Raw genomic sequence first — 21207 nt, forward strand, 5'->3', positions numbered from 1 at the left:
TTATTAGACTTCTGAATGAAGAGATGAGGCGTGTTCTTTTTTGCACACTAAGGGGGTCATTATGACCTCGGCAGTCGGTGAAATAGTGGTGGTAGTACCACCACTATTATGACATTGGCGGTTTGGCCAAAGCCCAATTACCAATTTAACACACCGACCGCCATGGCAGTAACAACCGCCGGGCTGGAGACTCCTCCGCCCCCCTCCCCAGAATCCTCCCCCACACTCTCCCTCCCAACCCCCCGACATATCGACACGTATACGCACATACATATACACCCATACACACAATCCTTTCCACATTCACTTTCGCATGCATACATTCATACACACACACAGCAACACTCACTAACATGCATCCAGGCACACACCCAGTCACATGACACAACATGCACGTACAAACACACACCCATTCATGCACACACGCATGACACACCCACCCCCACACATGCACACAACACCTCCCACCCCCCACTTCTGTCGAAGAACCCAACTTACCTGCTTGCAGGGGGTTGTTGTGTTTTATGTTCCGTCGCTGTGCGCTTTATAAAATACACGGGGCACCGGTTATTTTGTGATAAGCGCTACTCAGTTTCGGAGGGAGCAGTTTCCCCGTGTCCGACCCGGCATCTTCACTGCATCCCTGCCGTCACCAGCAGCCCTTTATTTTCATTGGCTCCTGTGAGCCAAGGCTGAACCAACACAGCAAACATAGCTGGGGTTACCGTGGCAACACCCCTGTTCTAATTTCACAATTGGTAGTGGCCGCGCTCCCGTTAGCTCACGGGCGCGACACTACATCCCTCCCAAAATTTCACAGAAATCTCTTCCATCACATAAACCGGTGTCTCTGGGGTTAGTGTCAGAATCACTGTCCTGTCTTTCACCGACACGTTCTGTGTTGTTAGGGGCAGGATTAATCAAACGGGGCTCCAGCTCCTCATCCTCCTCAGCCCCATCCATTTCTGTTGCTAGGGGACCATGTCCTGGACTGGCGCTGGGGACTTCTGATGGAGCTTGGAATCTCTTGAAACATGATACATTCCGCGCAACTTGTTCAGGGCCTCTCTTTGCCACAATCATTGATCCTTGACGACTGGTAACTATCCACGGCTTGTCTTCAAACGGCAGACGAAACTTGCTTCCTGGGAACCGGTCCTTTATGAGTACGGCGTCTCCTTCTTGTATATCTGAATGACGCGCTCTCCTGTGTCTGCTCGCCCCATCATTCTTTTCTTTCATTTATGGGACTTGGCTTCCAGGATTCATGATGGGGTATGACATCGGTCACTATTCGCCCCATCCATAAATGACCAGGAGCTACTCCAGTGGTAGAGTGGGGCGTCATACGGTAATCACGGAGAAAAGAGTAGACAGCTCTCTCTAGTGCTTCATTCTTGGCCAGCGCAATTCGAACTACTTTATTCAATGTCCTCATAAATCTTTCGACTTCCCCATTGGCTTGAGGCCACCGGGGAGTTATCTTTCTGTGCTTAATACCCAGTGACCGTAAGTATTCTCCGAACTCACTTCCACGAAACGGCGGTCCATTGTCAGTCTTGACCTGTTTTACTAGCCCATGAGATGCAAACATTTTTTCCATCTTTTATATGATTTTGGACGCTGTCAAGGTTCGGACTATTTCTACCACGGGGTACCGTGAGTAGTCATCAATCATGACCATCAGATGATCTCCATTAGGAAGACTCCCAAAATCAAGGCTCGTTGACACCCACGATTTGTGGGGTCATTCCTCAGTTTCAATAGGGACTGGTGTGTTGGGAGTTCCAGTCGTTTGGCACCAGTGGCATGACCGTATTAACTCTTCTACCCTTTCATCCATCTGTGGGAACCACACTTTCGTCCTCAACCTGTTCTTCGTTTTCACCATCCCTTGGTGGCCAGCGTGTGCTAGCTGAAGGACTCTCTTTGTGAGGCTGGATGGGATCACTTGCCTGTGATCTCGGAGAAGACATCTGTCTTCGCTGACTGTTAGTTCTTGCCGCATGCGGTGTAGTCCTTCCATGACCATTCTCGACTCTGGGGTTAGAGACTGCCACTGTTTTGGTCTGGTGCGCCAGTTGTTCTTCTGTATCGTCTGTATAGCTCTCTGGAGGTTGTCATCTGATTCCGTGGCTTGTCTTATTGTGTCCATCGTGATAGGTAGTGGTCGTGATCTCTCTGCTACGCATTTGACCTATTCATCGGTCTCACGAGTTTCGCGTTCTTCTCGCTGGGTGGCAGGTCTGGAGTGCCTTGAGAGGTAGTCTGCTGGGTTGTTTGATCCTGGGCGATATTCCACTTTACAATTGCATTCCTGCAATTGGAGCATCCACTTTTCAATGCGTGGAGGTGGCTTGGATGCTGTGCCTTGGAAGAGTGATATTAATGGCTTGTGATCTGTGGTGACAACAAATGGGTGTCTGTAGACATATAGGTGGAAATGCTTACATCCCCAGTGGATTGCAATTGCTTCTCGCTCAATCTGAGAATATCTTTTCTCCGTAACAGTTAGTGAGCAGCTCGCATATGCAACTGGGGCCCAGTCTTCCGCATTAACTTTTTGGAGGAGTACGACTCCTAGCCCTGTTGGGCTGGCATCTACTGCAATGGATGTTTCTCGCCGGGGATCAAAATATCGTAGGATGGTGTCTTCTGACAACGCTTCCTTTGTTGCTTGGAAGGCATGTTCATGTTCAGGGCCCCAGGACCATATTGATGACGCTTTAGTGAGGTCTCTCAACGGTTGTGTCAGTGACGTGAGGTTCTTTATAAAACGGCCACAGTAGTTCACCATACCCAGAAAGCTTCGAACTCCAGTTACGGTCGTCGGGGGTTGGGCATTTTGGATGTCTGTCACCTTTTCCGGGTCAGGGGCAATGCCATGTGACGATAAGGTGTATCCAAAGAATTGTATTGTTTCTTTGAGAAACTCACACTTCTCTCTATGGAGAGTGAGGCCCGACTCATGGATCCACTGGAGAACTCTTTTGAGAATGTCATGGTGTTCCTGGATGGTTTTTGCGAAGACGAGGATGTCGTCGCTGACATTTATGACACCTTTCAAGTCTATCAGCAATTCTCTTATCGTGTTTTGGAAGACTTTGGCTGCACTTGAAATTCCGAAGTTTAGCCTCTTGTAGCGGTGGAGTCCAATATGGGTAGAGAATGTTGTGATATACCTGGACTCCTCTGCTAGGACTAGCTGGTGGTACCCTGACCTGAGGTCCAGTTTTGAAAACCATCTGGCTTCACTTAGTTCTCCTATTAGGTCATCCATGGTCGGTGTAATGTGTCGTTTTATGGCTACATTTGGTAGTCTCATATCAATACAGATCCTGACTTCTCCAGGTTGTTTGGGTTTCTTGGCTACTACAATCGGAGACACCCATGGTGTCGGGCCATCCACCTTCTCTATGATTCCTGCAGATTCTAACTTGCATAGTTCTTTCTCCACTAGGGGTCGTAAGTGAAAAGCTATCCTTCTGTGTCTTAAAGCTATGGGTTGGACTGACTTGTCGATGTGCAGCGTGATTTCCTTGTTTCTTAGACACCCTATGCCTTCAAAAACGTGAGCGTAGGACTCTAATATGTCACTCAGGGACTCCATGTATATCTCAAAAGTGAAAGTTACGATGCCCAGGGCTTCTGCAGTGTGGCATCCTAGTAGCGTTCGCTGTCCTTCTGCTACATAGATGTAGGCTTCGATTTCCTGAGATCCGTAAGACACCGCAGCACAAAACTTTCCTTTCATCGTCAGCGGTCGCACCTGACCATACGCAAACACTCTGACTTGTGTCGGTGTGAGGGGTGGAACTGGGTTTAACGTTTGGTACGTCGCCTGTGCCATGATGTTAATGGACGCTACAGTGTCTACTATGATTTGCACCGGGCATCCAGCTACCTGTATTTGACACTTGGGCAGGTTTGTCTTCCGACTTGTGGCCGTACTGATGGTGAAAATTGAGTGGACTATTTGTACTCCTTCCTCATCATCAACCATGTCACTGCCTTTGGGTTGTGTCTCTATAGCCGTGTTTACTGTGGTTTGGGTATTTGTGCCCCTCGTTGTTCTACATACTTTGACAAAGTGATTACATTTTCCACACCCTACACATTTCTTTCCTTTGGCAGGGCAGTTGATGAGGGGGTGATTTGCCCCTCCGCACCTTCCACACGTTTTCGTCGATAGTGGTGTCTTTTGTGTCTTTGGCTTGGAGGAGGCTTCTATCACTGCTGCCACTTGCTCCATCTTGATTGGGGTCTGAAGAGCTGCTTCCATATGGGACGCTCTTGCCTTTGACAGCTCTTTGGTTCTCCCCATTGTGAGAATGTCTTGTAATGACCGCCCTGACTCTTCAAGGATCTGTTCTCTTAGTTTGGATGACGCGCAACCCTGTATGATTTGACCTATGATTTCATCATTTTCATTGTGGAATGCGCATGTGGCCACAAGCTCTTTCAATCTCAAATAGAACATGTCGATGGATTCATCAGCGTTTTGTCGAGCTTGTCGAAATATGAACCTTTCATAGTCAACATTGACCATGGGTGCAAAATGCGTTCGGAGCGCTGCAATGAGTGTGAGATGCGTCTTTGGCTCTGCTTCATTTATTGTTTTCGCTATGCGGTATATGTCTTTTCCTCCTAGGTGTACCACCACTGCTCTTTTTTGTTCATCGTCAGTTTTTTGTGGCTTCGAAGTAAAACATGAGACGCTCTACCCATTCATTCCATCGCGCTGCCTGTGTGGATGGGGCTCCTTCAACTATGAATGGTTCAATAGGGGGTACTGTATTCATTTTGTAGTACTTTTTTTTTTAGTCTCTATATAATTGTTTGTATGTCTCCCTCCTTATGTTGTGGTGTAGACAAACTAAAACTCCACTTGCTGTTTCATGTGTTGTTCTATATTTTTCTGTTGCTGTGTCTTTAAATGCTGCTACTGGGCGAGGCACACACAGCTTTATGACTCGTTTTTTTGTTTTTTTTTGCGTTTGGGGGCAGAGTCTGGGTTTGAGGGCCGGTGGTCTTACCGGCAAGTATGCCTCGCGTGTGGAGGTCTTTTTTTTTATCCTTTGAAGGACTGGAATCGGTCCTTTTCCTCTCGGCACGGCCGCCTCGCCACATGGGTGTGGGCATGGCCGAGGCACGAGCACCGTGTCCAGCCTTCTTCTGTAGGTGAGCAGCGCCCACTCTCATCGCCAGTGTTGTGTTTTATGTTGCCGTCGCTGTGCGCTTTATAAAACACACAGGGCACCGGTTATTTTGTGATAAATGCTACGCAGTTTCGGAGGGAGCAGTTTCCCCGTGTCTGACCCGGCGTCTTCACTGCATCCCTGCCGTCACCAGCAGCCCTTTATTTTCATTGGCTCCTGTGAGCCAAGGCTGAACCAATACAGCAAACATAGCGGGGGTTACCGTGGCAACACCCCTGTTATAATTTCACAATTGGTAGTGGCCGTACTCCCGTTAGCTCACGGGGGCAACACTACAGGGGTCCCCCGGCAGGAGATGGGATGCGGCGCTGCTGCCAGCAGCAGCGTCCACAAGCAAAACACTGCCAGGCCGTATCATGGCTCATGATACGGTCGATGGCATTCTGCAAGCGTGGCGCTGCTGCTGACAGCAGCGTCATCCTACCGTCGTCCGCCGCCATGACAGTTGACAGAATTCCGCCAGCCTTCTGGAGGAATTCCACCTATGGTCATAATGAGGTGAATGGTCGGTAGCCACGGCAACAGTATGTTGGCAGCCGTCGCCGTGGCGGTAGGCTGCATTTGCCACCAGTGTCCCCATGACGGCCTAATTCTTCCTCAGGTTAGGAAGTTCTGAATATCATTGGCATGAGGCATTCTTTTTATTTTTACTTAGGCAGTTCAAGGGAACTTCAGGATTCTGACCAGTTTTCATCTCTAAACATTGGTAATCACTGCAAGTACATGCTCTAATACAAAGCCCATCATCAGTTCTTGAAAAACTTGCCTTTCACATATATTTGCAAGAAGACTGAGGGCCTGATTTAAAAGGTAAATTACACTTCTGAGTAATTTACTTTTCTGAGTAAGTTTACTAGTTTTTGGCTATTCACAAAATCTGAGTGTAAATTTACTCCAAAAGTGTAACTTAAATGTCTCCATCAAAATGAAGGACCTCAGGATATTCACTTTTGATTAAAGATTTGAGTAATTGTACTACTTTTTAGATACTCACAAATTCTGAGTGTAAGTTACATTTTTGTAGTAAACTTACAGTTGGATTTTCTGAATAGCCAAAAAGTAGTAAACTTACTCTGAAGTGTAAATTGATCGAAAGCGAAAGTTATCTTTTTAATCAGGCCCTGAGTTTTTAATCCATATACATTCTGTAGGCACTAATCTGTTGATACCCCAGATTGAAGTGCTATACAATTTATCTGAAACGTTCTTCGGAACCAACATCCATAGATCTTTATTGCTTACTGCTGCTTTCCAACTCTTCTCTTTATGTATTCATCTTTCTCTGAAACCCACAGACGACATCTGTACTCTCCTCGACTGTGGAGATCCAGCAACCCTGATTCTCCTCGACCTTTTGGCAGCCTTGATAACATATCTAACAACAAGCTGATCAAAACACTCAACCACACTGGCATCCAAGGGGACGCCCTGAGTTGGATCACCGGAAGAACCCAGAGGATTTACCTACTGCTTTTCACCAAACCAAAAAACATCACTTTCGGGGTCCCCCAAGGATCATCCCTCAGCCCTACGCTTTTTAGCACACATATGACCTCACTAGCCAAAATCATCCGATCCCATGTCTTCAACATAGTCTTCTACTCAGACAACACCCAACTCATCCTCTTTCTTACAGACGACCCCCCCACCACCAAAACCAGCTTCCACAGATGCATGACAAGTGTCACTGAGAGTGAAAGAAAACTGCCTGCAGCTAAACAAAGACAAGTCTGAAGTTCCGATCTTCAGCAAGAGCAGCAACTCTTGGAATGACTCCTGGTGGTCTTCAGATCTAGGGCCCGCTCCCAGTCCCTCTGAACATGCCAGAAACCTCAGAATCATCATTGACATTAGGCTCACTATGGAATCACAGATTAACACAGTCTCCTCCACCTGCTTCTTCACTCTGCGCATGCTATGTAAGATCTTCAAGTGGCTACCCCCACACACAAGGCGCATCATGACACAGGCCCTCATCACCATTTGACTACACCTTGGCAATGTCCTCTACATAGGACTCACCTCCCAATTCCTACAAAAACTTCAGACCATGCAGAAAGTCACAGCCAGACTCCTCCTCGACCTTCCCCGATGATCGCACATCACACCACACCTCAGACAACTCCACTGGTTCCTCACGCAGAAGAGGTGCATACTCAGACTGCTGCTCCATGCACGCAAAGTTTTATACAACCAAGGGCCCGCCTACATTAACCATCGCCTGAATTTCCACCAACTATCAAGAAGACTATGCTCTGCCTCCCTGTCGTTTGCCACACTCCAGGCATCCACCAAAGCAGAAGTGGAGGATGTGCCTTTTCCCATGTAGCAGCACAAACCTGTAGCAGGCTCCCCATGCATCTCCAGAACATCACCACTCATCCAGAATTGCATAGAGTCCTCAAGGCCTGGCTATTCGAATGAGCCTGTGGGACCTGAAAGTGCCTGGATACCCTCAATGGTGATTAGTCACACTTTAAAAATTCTGTTTGGTTGATTGAGTGATTGGAATCTACCTATTAGATGGACATTTGAGTGATCTGTGTCATTGGATTAGGATAATCTCCTCTGCCTCTGTTACTCCTAAGGCTTAGGCTGTTTCTTATTACCAAACTGTTCCCATTTCTCCCTAGATGGCCCGTATTATTAAAGAGATTGGCCACATTTTAATGATGGTGCTGACTAAGGTGCACCCTTCCACTGGCATGAAGCTGTGACATACTACTGGCTGTGCATAGCTCTTCATTTTAAATCTTTGAGAAACCAATTCTTGCCCCACCACCAGGTGGTAGGGCAATAATTTGTTGGGAATATGAGACTGCATGAAATATTCATTTTATCAGTTAATCACCTGTAATTTAAGGACAGTTTAGAAACTTCATGAGCATGGTGATTAGAGTTGAAACAATGTAGCTAATATATCTGTGCATCATGCAACTTTCTGAAACGTTTGATTAGCATTACTTCTAATGCATTTGTATAAACTAGAATTTCAGAATGCATGTTTCTTATAAGAAGTTTCTTTTATCAAAGATCCTATCAAACATTTGGCTGAATTTAAAAAGCATGTTTCCATAGTTTTGCAAAGCTATTCTATGTTCTTTTCATTTTTGAACTAATATGAATACCGTACTTTCATTTTTTTAGGATGTTGCAATTTTGACAAGTGCTAAAAGGAATGCCACCGTAGTCTGCCATGACAATGTCTCCATGCTAGCTGTTTCTAGAGAGGTAATGGGCTCTGTGTGTTTGAATTGAAAGTATATGTAGAGGAGTGTGGGTTGGGATTGGGGACAATAACCAGATTGCAGAATGCCTTGTTGAAATACATAGATGAATGCAACACAGTGAATTGGCTCTGAATGGAGCAAAATTGGAACTATTGACTAAAGGGTTTGGAGCTTCTGATCCACCCACTGTGTTACTGTCCAGAATCTATGTATGTGTCTTGAACACCACATAAATAAACATATAAAGGATGATTTCAGGACATAACAATGGCAAGAAACATCATGCCATTCCTGTAACTTATGCTGTACTGAAGCTGACAATGCCACCGTTAAAGCTTCCCACCTACACTAATATTCCACAGTGCGAGTAGGAGAGATTTATATGTCGGAGTCCTAGAACTATGATTCTCTAGGCATGGTAATTCTTCTCTGGTTGCCAATTCCTGCCAGAGTGAAACCTAAGATACTCACTAAGGCACACAAGGCAATTCACAATGACAGTATTGCTTATTTAAGTATACGTTTGAAGATTCAAATCCATTTCAGGTTCAAGTGAGACATGAATATGAAGTGCCAGCTGGCATAAATGTTCGGCAGGGGGTTGCTCCTAATGTGTGCTGAAGGCATGGCACTATAATATTCTGCCAGTTCCAACTGTGGTAAATTAAAGATTACAGAGCTTTCAAAAGGGCCCAGCAGACACTACTTTTCAGAAATCCTATTCAGTTGTAGCTTAGTCATTTCCACACACAGATCTGTGTATGTAAGCTTTCTTTTTGCAACCTTCGAAGGTCTTGTAACCAACCCACTTGCCCAGAATGACCCTACAGATGCAGGTATCCATTTTCAATCAGTAAGACTGGTACTTGGTTAAGCATTGCTCTGGTACACTCCACCTTGTTGAATGCCGACATGCCTGACCTTAAAATGGCAGACGGGAAACACCAACTCTACCCAATGCTTAGATTGCCTGTTAGTCATACATCTTCTACAATAGGCCTACAATCGGCCTACTAACTATTTCTTCAACACAGCATGTCCATGTCACTTGTGCCAGATACTAATGTTGTCTCTAAAATAGCTGTATGTGACGCCTGACCTTAAAAAGTTGACCGTGAGAAGACGCTTACTAATATGAGCCCACCTTCGCATTTCATCCCTCCCAAAAACCTATGAAAGGGCAAATATCCAATGAATAAAAACCAAACAAAAACAAATGGGACACCACCATCCGTCTCATAATCAACAAGGACAGTGGTCTAACACTAAGGGCCATATGTACGAACACATTTTCCCATAGACACAGAATGGGTAAAACCCTTTGATACATCTGGCCCTAAGAGAACTGGTGCCTGGAAGATTGTACCGTGCATTGTGAATGTAGTGTTTCGGATAGCTACTGGAACTGGCAGTCCGTAGCCAGTGAGTTTAAATCAGGACAGAGCTAGATGATGGAATGACTTCACTCAGAAAATGCTACAGTACCAGAAGAGCCCAACTTCACTTCAATACTTTGGCCTGCAGCCGTGGCAGTGAGTGCCTTTCACTCATTCTCCGAGTGTCCGCCACAAATCCCCGCAGCATTGCGGGTGACTGCCTGACCTGAGGATTCTACTCCACCTTGTGTCCCATGTGGTGTCCCCAACTACGGCATAGTTTCTCCTTCCCTGCTCACCTGGATTGTGGTCCTAGCCTTGCACCGGGGTTTTGTGAGTATTGGACTTGGACCCGAGCAGTCCCAACTTGTTTGAATGGTGTTTTAAAGTATACCACATTACTTTTGATACAGTGTCCCAGTGAAGTTCTAATTGATTCACCAAAAGAGCAACACCTCTTCCAAAAGCAAGAGTGGAAAGTCCTCTCCAAGTGGAGAAACCTCCTACAAATCATTATCTCCCATTCTGGCTGCCATCGTCACCCCGTTTCATGCCCACAGTCGGCTCATATGTTCCCCTCTTCCTCTCTTCCTTTTCTGTCTCATGCCCCAACATTTCCAAACACCAGGCTCCAACACCCAGCATTCCCCCCCCTCTTGCATGTCAACCCCTCAAAGTCCATGCCTCACAGTTCATCCCAATCCTCTTACAATTACTCAACACAACTGGCCTCTTTTCAACAAGTTCTTTTCCTCGTTCTCACACCTCTCTCAATGATAAAACATCCTCACTTCTGGTCTATTCCAGCTTAGTGACTCTCTGACTTCCCCTCGCTCCAATCCTCATCAACCCCTGCTGACCCTCCCCACACCTTGCCAGCATACCGAGAGACAACCATCTACCCAGACCCAAATGGACACATCCTCCCCTTAACAACTCAGACCTCCTACATATCCTAAAGAGTTATGCAGTTTCAAAATCCACTATTCCCTCCTCCTATCTTCCCACTACCCCTTCCTCCTATCTTCCTGTAGAAGCCTGCCAGATTTCCACTATCATCTCTGATTACTATCTAGCTCGGCGTGGATAGCACTGTGCTGATCCAATGCTTAAAAACTTTGCTAGATAAACAGACATTTGAGGTGAGCAAATCTAGAGTGTCACTGGTGTTGCAGGGTGCTCCGTACAAGAGCTGCTCTCCACCTAAACTTGGGAACTACCCAGAGTTCTCTATTCTTTTTTAAATAATTTATGCGTCACTCCAACCCCGAAAGTGATTTATTTATATATATATATATATATATATATATATATATATATATATATATATAAATAACGTCCCTGTAGTCTTTGTTCTTTTCTGTGAATTTCTCTGTTTTTTTAATGTAAAATAATTTTCATTACTATACGTTAATACAACAACAGCTGTGCAAGGCCAGGACCTGTGGCTAACCCGTTATAACCACCCAACCCTGCTGCCAGTCCCTGCGGTCAACCCCCCCTTACCACCCAACACCACTTTGCGCACAGCCTTTGACCGTGTGGAGCGTGAGTTGGCCGCAGGGCCTGCCTCTCTTGGTATGAGAATAGGTGTGAGAGGGTGTCTCTGGGTGTGAGAGTGTCTATCTGAATGTGAAAGTGGGTGAGAGAGTGTCTGAGTGTGAGAGTAGGTATAAGAGGGTGTCTCTTGGTGTGACAGTGGGTGTGAGTGTCTCTATGAGTGGGTGTGGGAGTGTCTGTGTGGGTCTGTGAAGGTATGTGTGAGAGTCTGAGTGGGTGTGTAAGTTGGTCTGTGAGAGGGTGCATGAGTGTCTAAGTGGGTCTGTGAGTGAGTGCGTGAGCCTGAGTGGGTCTGTGAGTGGGCGCGTAAGTGTCTGAGTGGGTCTGTGAGTGGGTGCATGAGTCTCTAAGTAGTTCTGTGAGTGGGTGCGTGAGTCTCTGAGTGGGTCTGTGAGCGGGTGGGTGAGTGTGTAAGTGGGTCTGTGAGGGGGTGCATGAGTATCTCAGTATGTCTGTGAATGGGTGTGGTAGTCTCTAAGTGGGTCTGTGAGTGGTACATGAGTGTCTGAGTGAATGTCTGAGTGCATCTGGGAGTGGGTGTGTGAGTGTCTGTGTGTGTGTGTGTCAGTAGTAGTGTAAGTGATTGCCTCAGAGGAACTTCACCTGCCTTCTTATCCAACAGGAGTCCAAAGCTTTGCATGAAATATCTACCCAATTAGAGTTCTTTCTGCCTCCTTGAGCAAATGTCTAGTATGTATTCTACACAACACCTGCGTAATGGAGGAAAAATCATCAGTGACCTTGTGTGCGTTTGGGAATGTGATTGATCCCCGTGCATCTTTCTGCAGAATTGATAACATGAATTATCCTATAGAAATGCCAGCGAGGCTACAAAGACGTAAATCTCCACCAAACTAGGGTCCTTTCTCTTCTCTATATGAAGTAAGTGCTTCTATGTTTTGTGGAGATGTCCTCACATTCCTTGGAAACAAGAACTTACCATCAAAATCGGTGGGAAGCGCACTGGAGGGCCGAATTTGTCCATCACCCTGGCAAAAGGGGTGAAGACATATGCATACTGGTGTTCCCCGGGGCCAAGGGTCCACAATGGACCCCCTTCAATATTTAATTTCAGCCCCGAGGAAGTGGTGGTCTCCGGGGCTCCATGACAGACCCCCTCCATTATTTAATTTCAGCCCCAGGGAAGTGGTGGTCCCTGGGGCTGTGGGCGGGGACATATGGGCCTCCTCCACCTAAAATTATTTTTTTTCCTCGGGAAGGTGGTGGTCCCCATGGCACGGGGTGCTGCACAGCCTCCGCATATTTCTCTGTCAGGAGTTGTCGGTCTCAGGAGCTAATACAAGCCATAGGAGGGGGGGCCTGTGCCCCGTCCTCTTTTAATTTCCCAATAGCCTCAGGATCTGGCCCACCCGTGGCAAAAATAAAAAAAGGGGAGGAGGCTGCCCTTTTTTTTAAAAAAAGTCTGGAAAATCTGTGCATCTAGATCTGCAGATTGCCTGTGATTTAAAATAAAAATGCTTTTTATCCCTGGCGGGGTCCTTCAGGAACCCCCCGACCAAGGCTAGGGGCTCAGGTTGAAACTAGGTCCTAACTGTAAGCACTTTAGGAAGCTGGCCTGGTGGACTCAACCCACGGGGGAGTTCTGCGGGGACCGTCAGCAAGGCAGAGAGTCCACAGATGAAAAGGCAGCCCCCACAGGAGACCCACTGGAAGAGGAACCAAGAGTCACAGAGGGCCCAGGCAGCACAACTGAAGATGGGTCCCACAATGCAGGAGAAGCATGCAGAAGGCTGTGCGTCACAGGGAAGAGTGCTGCAGGCTGGGGCTACAAGAAACCTGAAGATCCCTTGGAGGAGATGCCAACAAGCCTTGGTAGCTGCAAGAGATGGGGGTACTGTCCTGCATGGGAAGGCAAGAGCTTACCTTCACCAAAGTTGGACAGCTGGTGGAGAGGACCGAGGGGACCACTCCAGACCACTACCCGTGATGCAGGATCCACGCACCTCAGGATAAGAGGAGATCCACGCAGCTGGTCATCGTTGCAGTCGGTACCTGCGGATGAAGAGAAATGACTCCTTCACTCCAAGGGAGATTCCTTCTTCCTTCTCGTGCAGACTGAAGTCTTGCCTTCCTCAGAGAGTGCACAGCCGGGAAAATGTTGCAGAACCTGTGAGGAGCTGTGCAAACAATGTTGCAAGCACAGTCTTCGCAGTGAATGCTGATTGGCAGTTCCTGGAGGGTCCGGCCACAGTTCCAATGGTCAGAAGTCAAAGTAGAGGTTGCAGAGGAGTCCTGCTGGAATATTGCAAGCCGAATCTGAGGACCAACCAGCCTGACCTAGCCAGTCAGATGCTTCCAGACGCCTCTGCCCACCTTGGATTCAAGGTGGCGGAATCAAGAGACACTCTGGAGGAACTCTGGGCACCACCCCTGGGGTAGTGATGGACAGGGGAGTGGTCAATCCCCTTTCCATTGTCCAGTTTCACATGAGAGCAGGGACTGGTGGTCCTTGAACCGGTGCAGACTGGTTTATGTAAGGAGGGCACCAAATGTGCCCTTCTAATCATACCAGAGACTTGGGGAGTCTATCCCTCCCAAGCCATGTTACACCTATTTCCAGAGGGACAGGGTGTTACCCCCCTCTCCCAAAGGAAATCCTTTGTTCTTCCTTACTGGGCTTGGGCAGAAACCTCTCTGAGGGGTGGGAGAAGCATGGGCTGCCCGGAAAACCCCAGAAAGCTGGTAGGAGCAATGCTGGGGTCCTGTGAGGAGCCCCTAGAGTGCATGGAATCATACTTCCAATACTGGCAACAGTATTGGGGTATGATTTCCACATGTTTGATACCAAACATGCCTAGCTTTGGAGTTACCATTATGTAGCTGGACATAAGTAGTGACCTATGTCCAGGACACACGGAAATTGGCATCCCTGCACTCATGAAGTCTATGAAAATGGATCTGGAGTTTGTGGGGGCACTTCTGCTCATTCAGGGATGCCCTCACACACAGGTACCTGCACCCTGCCCTCTGGGCTAGAGGGGCCTTCTATAGGGGTGACTTATAGTGACCTGGTGCAGTGACCTGTAGTGAAAAAGTGTGCATGCACCCTTTCACGCAGGCTGAAATGGCAGGCCTTCAGATACACTTTGCATGTGCTCCTCTTGGGTGGCATAATACATGCTGCAGCCCTTGGGGAACCCCTGGTGCTCCAATGCCCGGGGTGCTTGGGTACCATATACTAGGGACTTACAATGTGGGTGTGTGTGGTCCAAGCAGCTACATTTAAAGGGAAATAGCACAGTCACTGGGGTCCTGGTTAGCAGGATCCCAGTGAACACAGTCAAACACACTGACAACAGGCAAAATGTGGAGCTAACCATGTTCATAAACTGGCACTTTCCTACAGCGGCTGCCAGTAGGTGACTATATATATATATATATATATATATACATATATATATATATGTATATATATATATATATGTTCACAGAAAAAAACAACAGAAACTGTATCGTTAGAAAATAGAATTACACATACACAACATGACAAACAACATACTAACCGTACTAAACATGTGGGACAAACAAGATATACACCACACTGCACACAAATGGGCAGGGAAACACAGATGACTTTAGAACAACACATATGCAACATGCATCACTCCACACATTCAATGCACATCACCCTCACAAATGGCCACATGTACAAGTCCCTTACACCACCGGACTGTCACATTTAATGATGTTCTGGTGGAGCAATGCTCTCTCTGCATTTAAAAGGTGGTGTCAAGCCACTACTTGTGTTCTGGCGCGGCAACAAGAATACGGCCCCTTCACACCTATCACTTAGTGTGGAATTGGTCAGCAATGGGTTTTGCATTAGGCATGCCACCTTCAAACAACTTGCATAGTGGCACTTCCCCCACACCCACTACAACCTTGAAACCTGAGGCAGCACCATCAAATAATTCCACCCCAGGGGTGCCATCACCATTGTCCCATCAAGCCAAATACCTGATGCTCCCATTGTCTATACTTTTGCCATGTGTGATGCGTGGTGCAGCACACATTGCAATAGGAAATTGCCATAATTGATTGATCATGTGTACAAAGGGATACCTTACTGCACTAGAACAAGCAAACCCGCAAAACTGTCATCTTTCAACCATGCAACAAGGGTGCCTACAGTGGACTTTGCAGCTGAACTACTGTCAGCACACTGGTAGAGGTCAGAAATTCACTATATCAAGGAGACATGGCTCATTGTTGGCATTTACCGGTGATGCAGAGCAGTGCAGAAAAGCACTGTATGCCCTGTCCTGTGCCACAGGTGTTTGCCAACTTGTCACATACATGGCAATACATCTCAAGCTACTATGCCACACTGCATGATCTCTACATACAGACATGCATGCTTCTCAGGAAATTGCGACAACAGCTTCATATCCAAGGGAAGTGTACCATGTCCAAGGAGAGGTTCACATGCAACACACAGCGCACGCCTGTCTCATGACAGACAACACACAAAATAGGTACAAATGTACCAACTACGGATCTATTGCAGGTATAAAGTTATGGGAATAAGGGACAACGATTTTCAACTTCACACATATCCCGCACGTGCGAACTGTCATGCCAGTCAAATCCCAAAATCACCCTGTCCCTGAGGCACAACCCATCACTGGAAAGTACACCACCACATACCAATACAACCATGCATGCAAACAGAAACATACACAATGCCAGATGCAAGTCAGAATCGCCACTTCAATGAGAACTACTGTGCCAGGACAGTTAGAAAGGAACACAAATGCAAGTCTGACACTGTGTCTCACCTTCCATTGCAGCCGACCAAGATTTCGGCATCCACGCATGGATCAAGACTACATATGGAAACCCACTTACAGATGCCAAAAAAGCTTACAATGATGCACACAAAGGGAACCAGGAATTTGGTGTAGAGGACATTTGGCATCCAGAAATCCTGGTTCAGGTCTCTAGATCTATCTGGAGGAAGGCTATTATATGAACCACCCCTTGTGTGCAAAATAATACTAGTTTGTGCAATTTTGTACATCTGTGTATGCACGAATGTTCCTTGGGAGGAACTCGTCAAGGTCCCCAGAGCGGAGGATGAGGACAATGATGCATGACTGGAGGATGAGGAAGAACAAAATTCAAATGCTGGAGCATGCAGAAGGGACAGTATAGTGCTCAACTTCTTCACTTAGAGAATGTGCTTTAATCATCATTGAACACTAATTTGTTGATAAATCACTTGAAGACAGATTTGTCTTGGAGTACTTCATTTTACCTTCACAATCCTTAACCACTCCCCCACATCTTGGAAAGCATGACTAGGCCACAATAGTTGTAAAACAAATAGGGAGACACTCAGGAACAATAAACAAATACACACAATGCACCTATAAATGAATGTGTGGGTGAAATGTCTGCATAGCCTGGTGTACAAATAGTTTACATTGCAACCCACATATCACACAAGTTTTTCTGGTTGACATTTGACAGCAGCCACACAGAAAGAATATGTGAAGACTGCTGTTCAGATGTATGGCCTAGGTAGGACAAGAATAGTCAGTACCAGCAACACTAGGTCAGTGTCTGCTATGTAACAAATCATGATCTGAATGTCACAATCACAGGTGACAAGTTACAACATACCCCTTGGTGGCACTCACATGTATGACTAATAGAGAGTTAAATATAGAGGAAACAAATCTGAGGGGCATACTTCAGGGCCCCTAGCACCATTCTAATGCCACATCAGTGTCATTTCTCGAGCCTAATGTGTCGCCAGAAGGCCAAAAACGCCACACTATATTTACAAAGTGGCGCAGTGTATGCATTGCTCCACTTTGTAACCCTTTGCGCTACATTCGGCCTGCGCCAGGCATAGTGTATACAAAAGGGGCGTTACCCTGTTAGGAGGGCCGAAAAATGTCACAAGGAAATCTAACAGAATTTTGGCGCTACTCCTGCAGAGTACATCAATAGCGTAAATAAAAGTGACACTATTTGTACCTACCTTGCGCCATGGTGCTCCAAATTTCAAATATGGTGCACCATGGTGGCGGTGGAGGGGGGCGCATGAAAAGTGGTGCTGCACTGTGTGCATCACCACATTTGTTAAATATGCCCCTGAATGTCTTGGTCTGTCAGACTCTTTCCAGTTTATATCTTGCACGCATGTCAAGCAATGTTCAAACAAGTCATAACCCTTGACAAAGTGTACTTGTGAATCAGGACACATACATATTAAAACATACATGTTCTACTCAAAGCTGTCAGGAGTATTCACACAATCCAAACACACTTATAATGCATGTGACAAAGAATGGTGAATAAGGATGTGTGTGAGTGCTCATGCCAAACAAACAAATGTGGAAGAACAGCTGAGACACTCCTCTACTTCACTTTGCCAGCCATTATGTGAAGGTGACTCAGACACAACACAAGTGCTGTGGCTGGTGTTGAATGATATGTGGGAGTCAGTCATCTCATCTTGCAAACAATGTAAATGGTATGGCAAATATTGCTTAGCCTGTAGAAGAAGCAATGTCTGTTAGTAAAGTTCACATGTATTATATACTATGACGTGCATGAAGGACTGGTCAGTGAGGATAAGGAATATGAGTAACAAGGAAAATCTACAGAAACAGTTGACCTAGAAGCCTACATCACACAATCTGGCTTCAATGTATGTGAATGATCACACAATGTCAACTACTCAATGTACAAACATTGCAGCTATGTAAGTCCAGACACATTTACACACACATTTTCTATGACAGTAAGGCCCATATTTATACTTTTTTAGCACTGCATTTGCGCCGCTTTTTGACGCAAATGTGACGCAAAAAAAGTATATATATGGGCCTAAATATCCTAGTCACATTGTCATCGACTACACCTGTGTGCTTGGCCAGCACAAACAGGTGTGACTGATGAAAGTGGCAACTGACACTATCTGTACCCTGGATCTGCAGACATGACCCTGTTCCACTATCTTCCAATGACCTAGAAATGCATAAGAGGAACAAATATCAATTAATCAAACATAGTCATGTCAAACCCTAGTAAATGATGAGATACGTCCAACACAACCAATCTTTAAGTCCCTAGTACATAATAAGGCAAGGCTGACATCAACAACCTGTAAGTCCCTAGTACGTAATAGGCCAAGGCCAACGTTAACAAACTGTAAGTCCCTAGTACATAATAGGGCAAGGCCAACACCCACAACCTATAACTCCCTAATACATAATAGGACAAGGCCAACACCAACAACCTATAACTCCCTAGTACATAATAGGGCAAAGCCAACACCAACAACCTATATGTACCTAGTACCTAATAGGCCAAGGCCAACATTAACAAAATGTAAGTCCCTTAATACATAATAAGGCAAGGCCAACACCAAAACCTATAACTCCACAGTACATAATAGGCCAAGGCCAACATCAACAAACTGGAAGTCCCTAGTACATAATAGGACAAGGCCAACACCAGCAACCTGTAAGTCCCTAGTAGATAATAGGGCAATACTGACACCAGCAACCTGTAAGTCCCTAGTACATAATAGTGCAAGACTGACATCAATAACCTATAAGTCCCCAGTACATAACTGGGCTGGGGACTTCAGTTGTGCAGTAGGATTTCTGCACTTGACTGTGGACTGAAATTAAACTTGTGGATGCCACCCCCCACAAAACCCCCAAAGGGGCTCCATCCACTCTGAGTCAGGGGCCTGCCGCCTGTGCACACTGTACTGTGCTGAGGGGGCCACCTTGATGTTGGGCCCACACCAGCACCAATAGGGCTGTTGGGTTGTTTAAAATGCCTCTGGTGCACTGATGAGTGGCCTGCCACCCCAGTGTGACAGCAGTCCTGCCATGCAGACTGTGTGCTAAAAAAGAAGTCCTTGCAAAACTACATGGTGAGGAATTGTGCTGTCAAAGTGTATGTGCTGACAATATTGTCACAAAATTAATTTCCACATGACCCCAATAGGTGGGCAGGCTTGGTGTGCCCTGTAACTTTGCGCATGGACAGAGGAAAACCTGCAACATATGGCAAAGTGTTTGACAAAAAAATAAATCTGAACATTTAGATACAGTACACATGTATCTATATAGGGGAACATGTGAAACACTGATATGAGCAGAGGGTTTTGAATACAGTGGTACGCAATTACACATGAGGGATTCCAAAGTATGTAGAAGTTACATCCCTAAACACACCACAGTAGTAGGCCTTACTGGTCACACAGGAAGAACACATTCCACTCATTAGTATTTCACATAAATCCCAACCATGACACGCCAGTCCAGAATTTCCAAATACTTGCATGTGTGTGGAACTGTAACTTAAACGTGTTGTTTTACATAATGATGTCAGGCCCTTGGTACACACAATAGGTAGTCACACGTGCATGATGCACCAGCATCTCTAGGTATACAGTTGTCAAAGGTATCATGTGCATGAACTTGTCTAACACATGCGCCAGCTATCAGAAACTGTGTGGTGAAACAAACAGTGGAAATGTAAAAACTGTATTGTATAAGGCCAACAGTGCAAGTTTACTCACATATGTACTCTTACAGTACACACATTGTACACAAGTGAAGACATGCATGTGGGATATTGTATCATACACATGCACACTTGCACACAATATAACTCCTCCCATGCATCACACAGACCAGCAAACATAAAGTAATACATTTCACCATTTGCATAAAAGAAACCAATGAATACGGTCATTTTCAGCCATTGATGATTAAAAAAATGATGCATCACACCTGCGTGTCACAATTTAAACATTATGTCCTGTCAGCCATCCTTCAAAAAAATACGCATGGCCAGGATGAGTCACAAAAAACGACGCATAACATCAAAACGTGACGCATACGCTCACGAAGTGATGCAATTGAACTTCCTTGCTGCACACCTGGAAAAGTGAAGCTACTTTCACTTTCATTTACAGTCTTTTTGTCTGTGCATGGGAGAGGTTGTGTGGTGCTTGTGCTGGTGTGAGGAGTGGTCTTTTGTGAATATTTTGTGTTGTCTGCTGTCTGTGTTGTGATCCTAATGTCTTTTTTGTAGTATTTTTTGTCATTGTGTTCTGTCATTTACTATGTATTGCTGGGTGTTCGTTACAGGGGTAGATAAGTTGGTTGAGGTAGTTGGGGGTAGGTGAGGTGAATTTGTTTGGGTTTTTGTTTGCACTGGAGTCTGGGTGCAACATGTCAAAAAAGAGAAGGGGAAGGAAAATGACTGCTGATGAGCTGGGAGGGTTCATTTGGCTGGTCTGCCACTACCTCCCCAATATGGTGGCCATGGGTGGGTGTGTCATTCTGGGGTACAAGACAGAGTCACAAAAGCTGCGGTTGGGCAAGGTGCTGTCTCAGTTAACACACACCTTTGGTGTGGAGCTCACAGACCACCAGTTGAAGCACAGGTGGGCAGACCTAATTTCTTGTGAACAGGACCTCTTGGATCACCTAGAAATAGAGATAAGTGGAACTGTTGGTAAGTACACCTCATATGTTGCTCATTCCTAGTTAGCAATTGCATGAGTGGACACCATAGGGGTTACTTTACCATGTCATGACAAAGACCAGGACTGCGAGTAGTGTGTCTGCGTCAACCTGCATACATGAGAATGGCAGCAATGCACTGTCAGTAAGACAAAAGGCATATTCCTTTCTTTGTTCCCTGTGTTTAGCCAGAAGATTTTGAAGTGCATCAAACCCAAAACACATATGTCATGGTGCAAGGGTACATGGTTACCAGCCACAACTGTCCATGTCCATCAAAGGCCTGGCCACGGTGGTG

At 46.0% G+C, this 21207-nt stretch overlaps 1 protein-coding gene across 1 annotated transcript in view; it reads left to right on the top strand.

Moving 5' to 3' along the window:
* The window catches only part of LOC138249505 (cyclic nucleotide-binding domain-containing protein 2-like), a 611285-nt gene that overhangs the window by 290574 nt on the left and 299504 nt on the right, over positions 1-21207 (top strand). Inside the window, exon 8 of the mRNA XM_069203460.1 lies at positions 8367-8450. Within this exon, the coding sequence (XP_069059561.1) occupies positions 8367-8450 (84 nt within the window). The remainder of the gene's footprint in view (positions 1-8366; positions 8451-21207) is intronic.

This window comes from Pleurodeles waltl, chromosome 8 (assembly GCF_031143425.1).
Source record: "Pleurodeles waltl isolate 20211129_DDA chromosome 8, aPleWal1.hap1.20221129, whole genome shotgun sequence".
In the NCBI taxonomy this organism is placed as follows: domain Eukaryota; kingdom Metazoa; phylum Chordata; class Amphibia; order Caudata; family Salamandridae; genus Pleurodeles; species Pleurodeles waltl.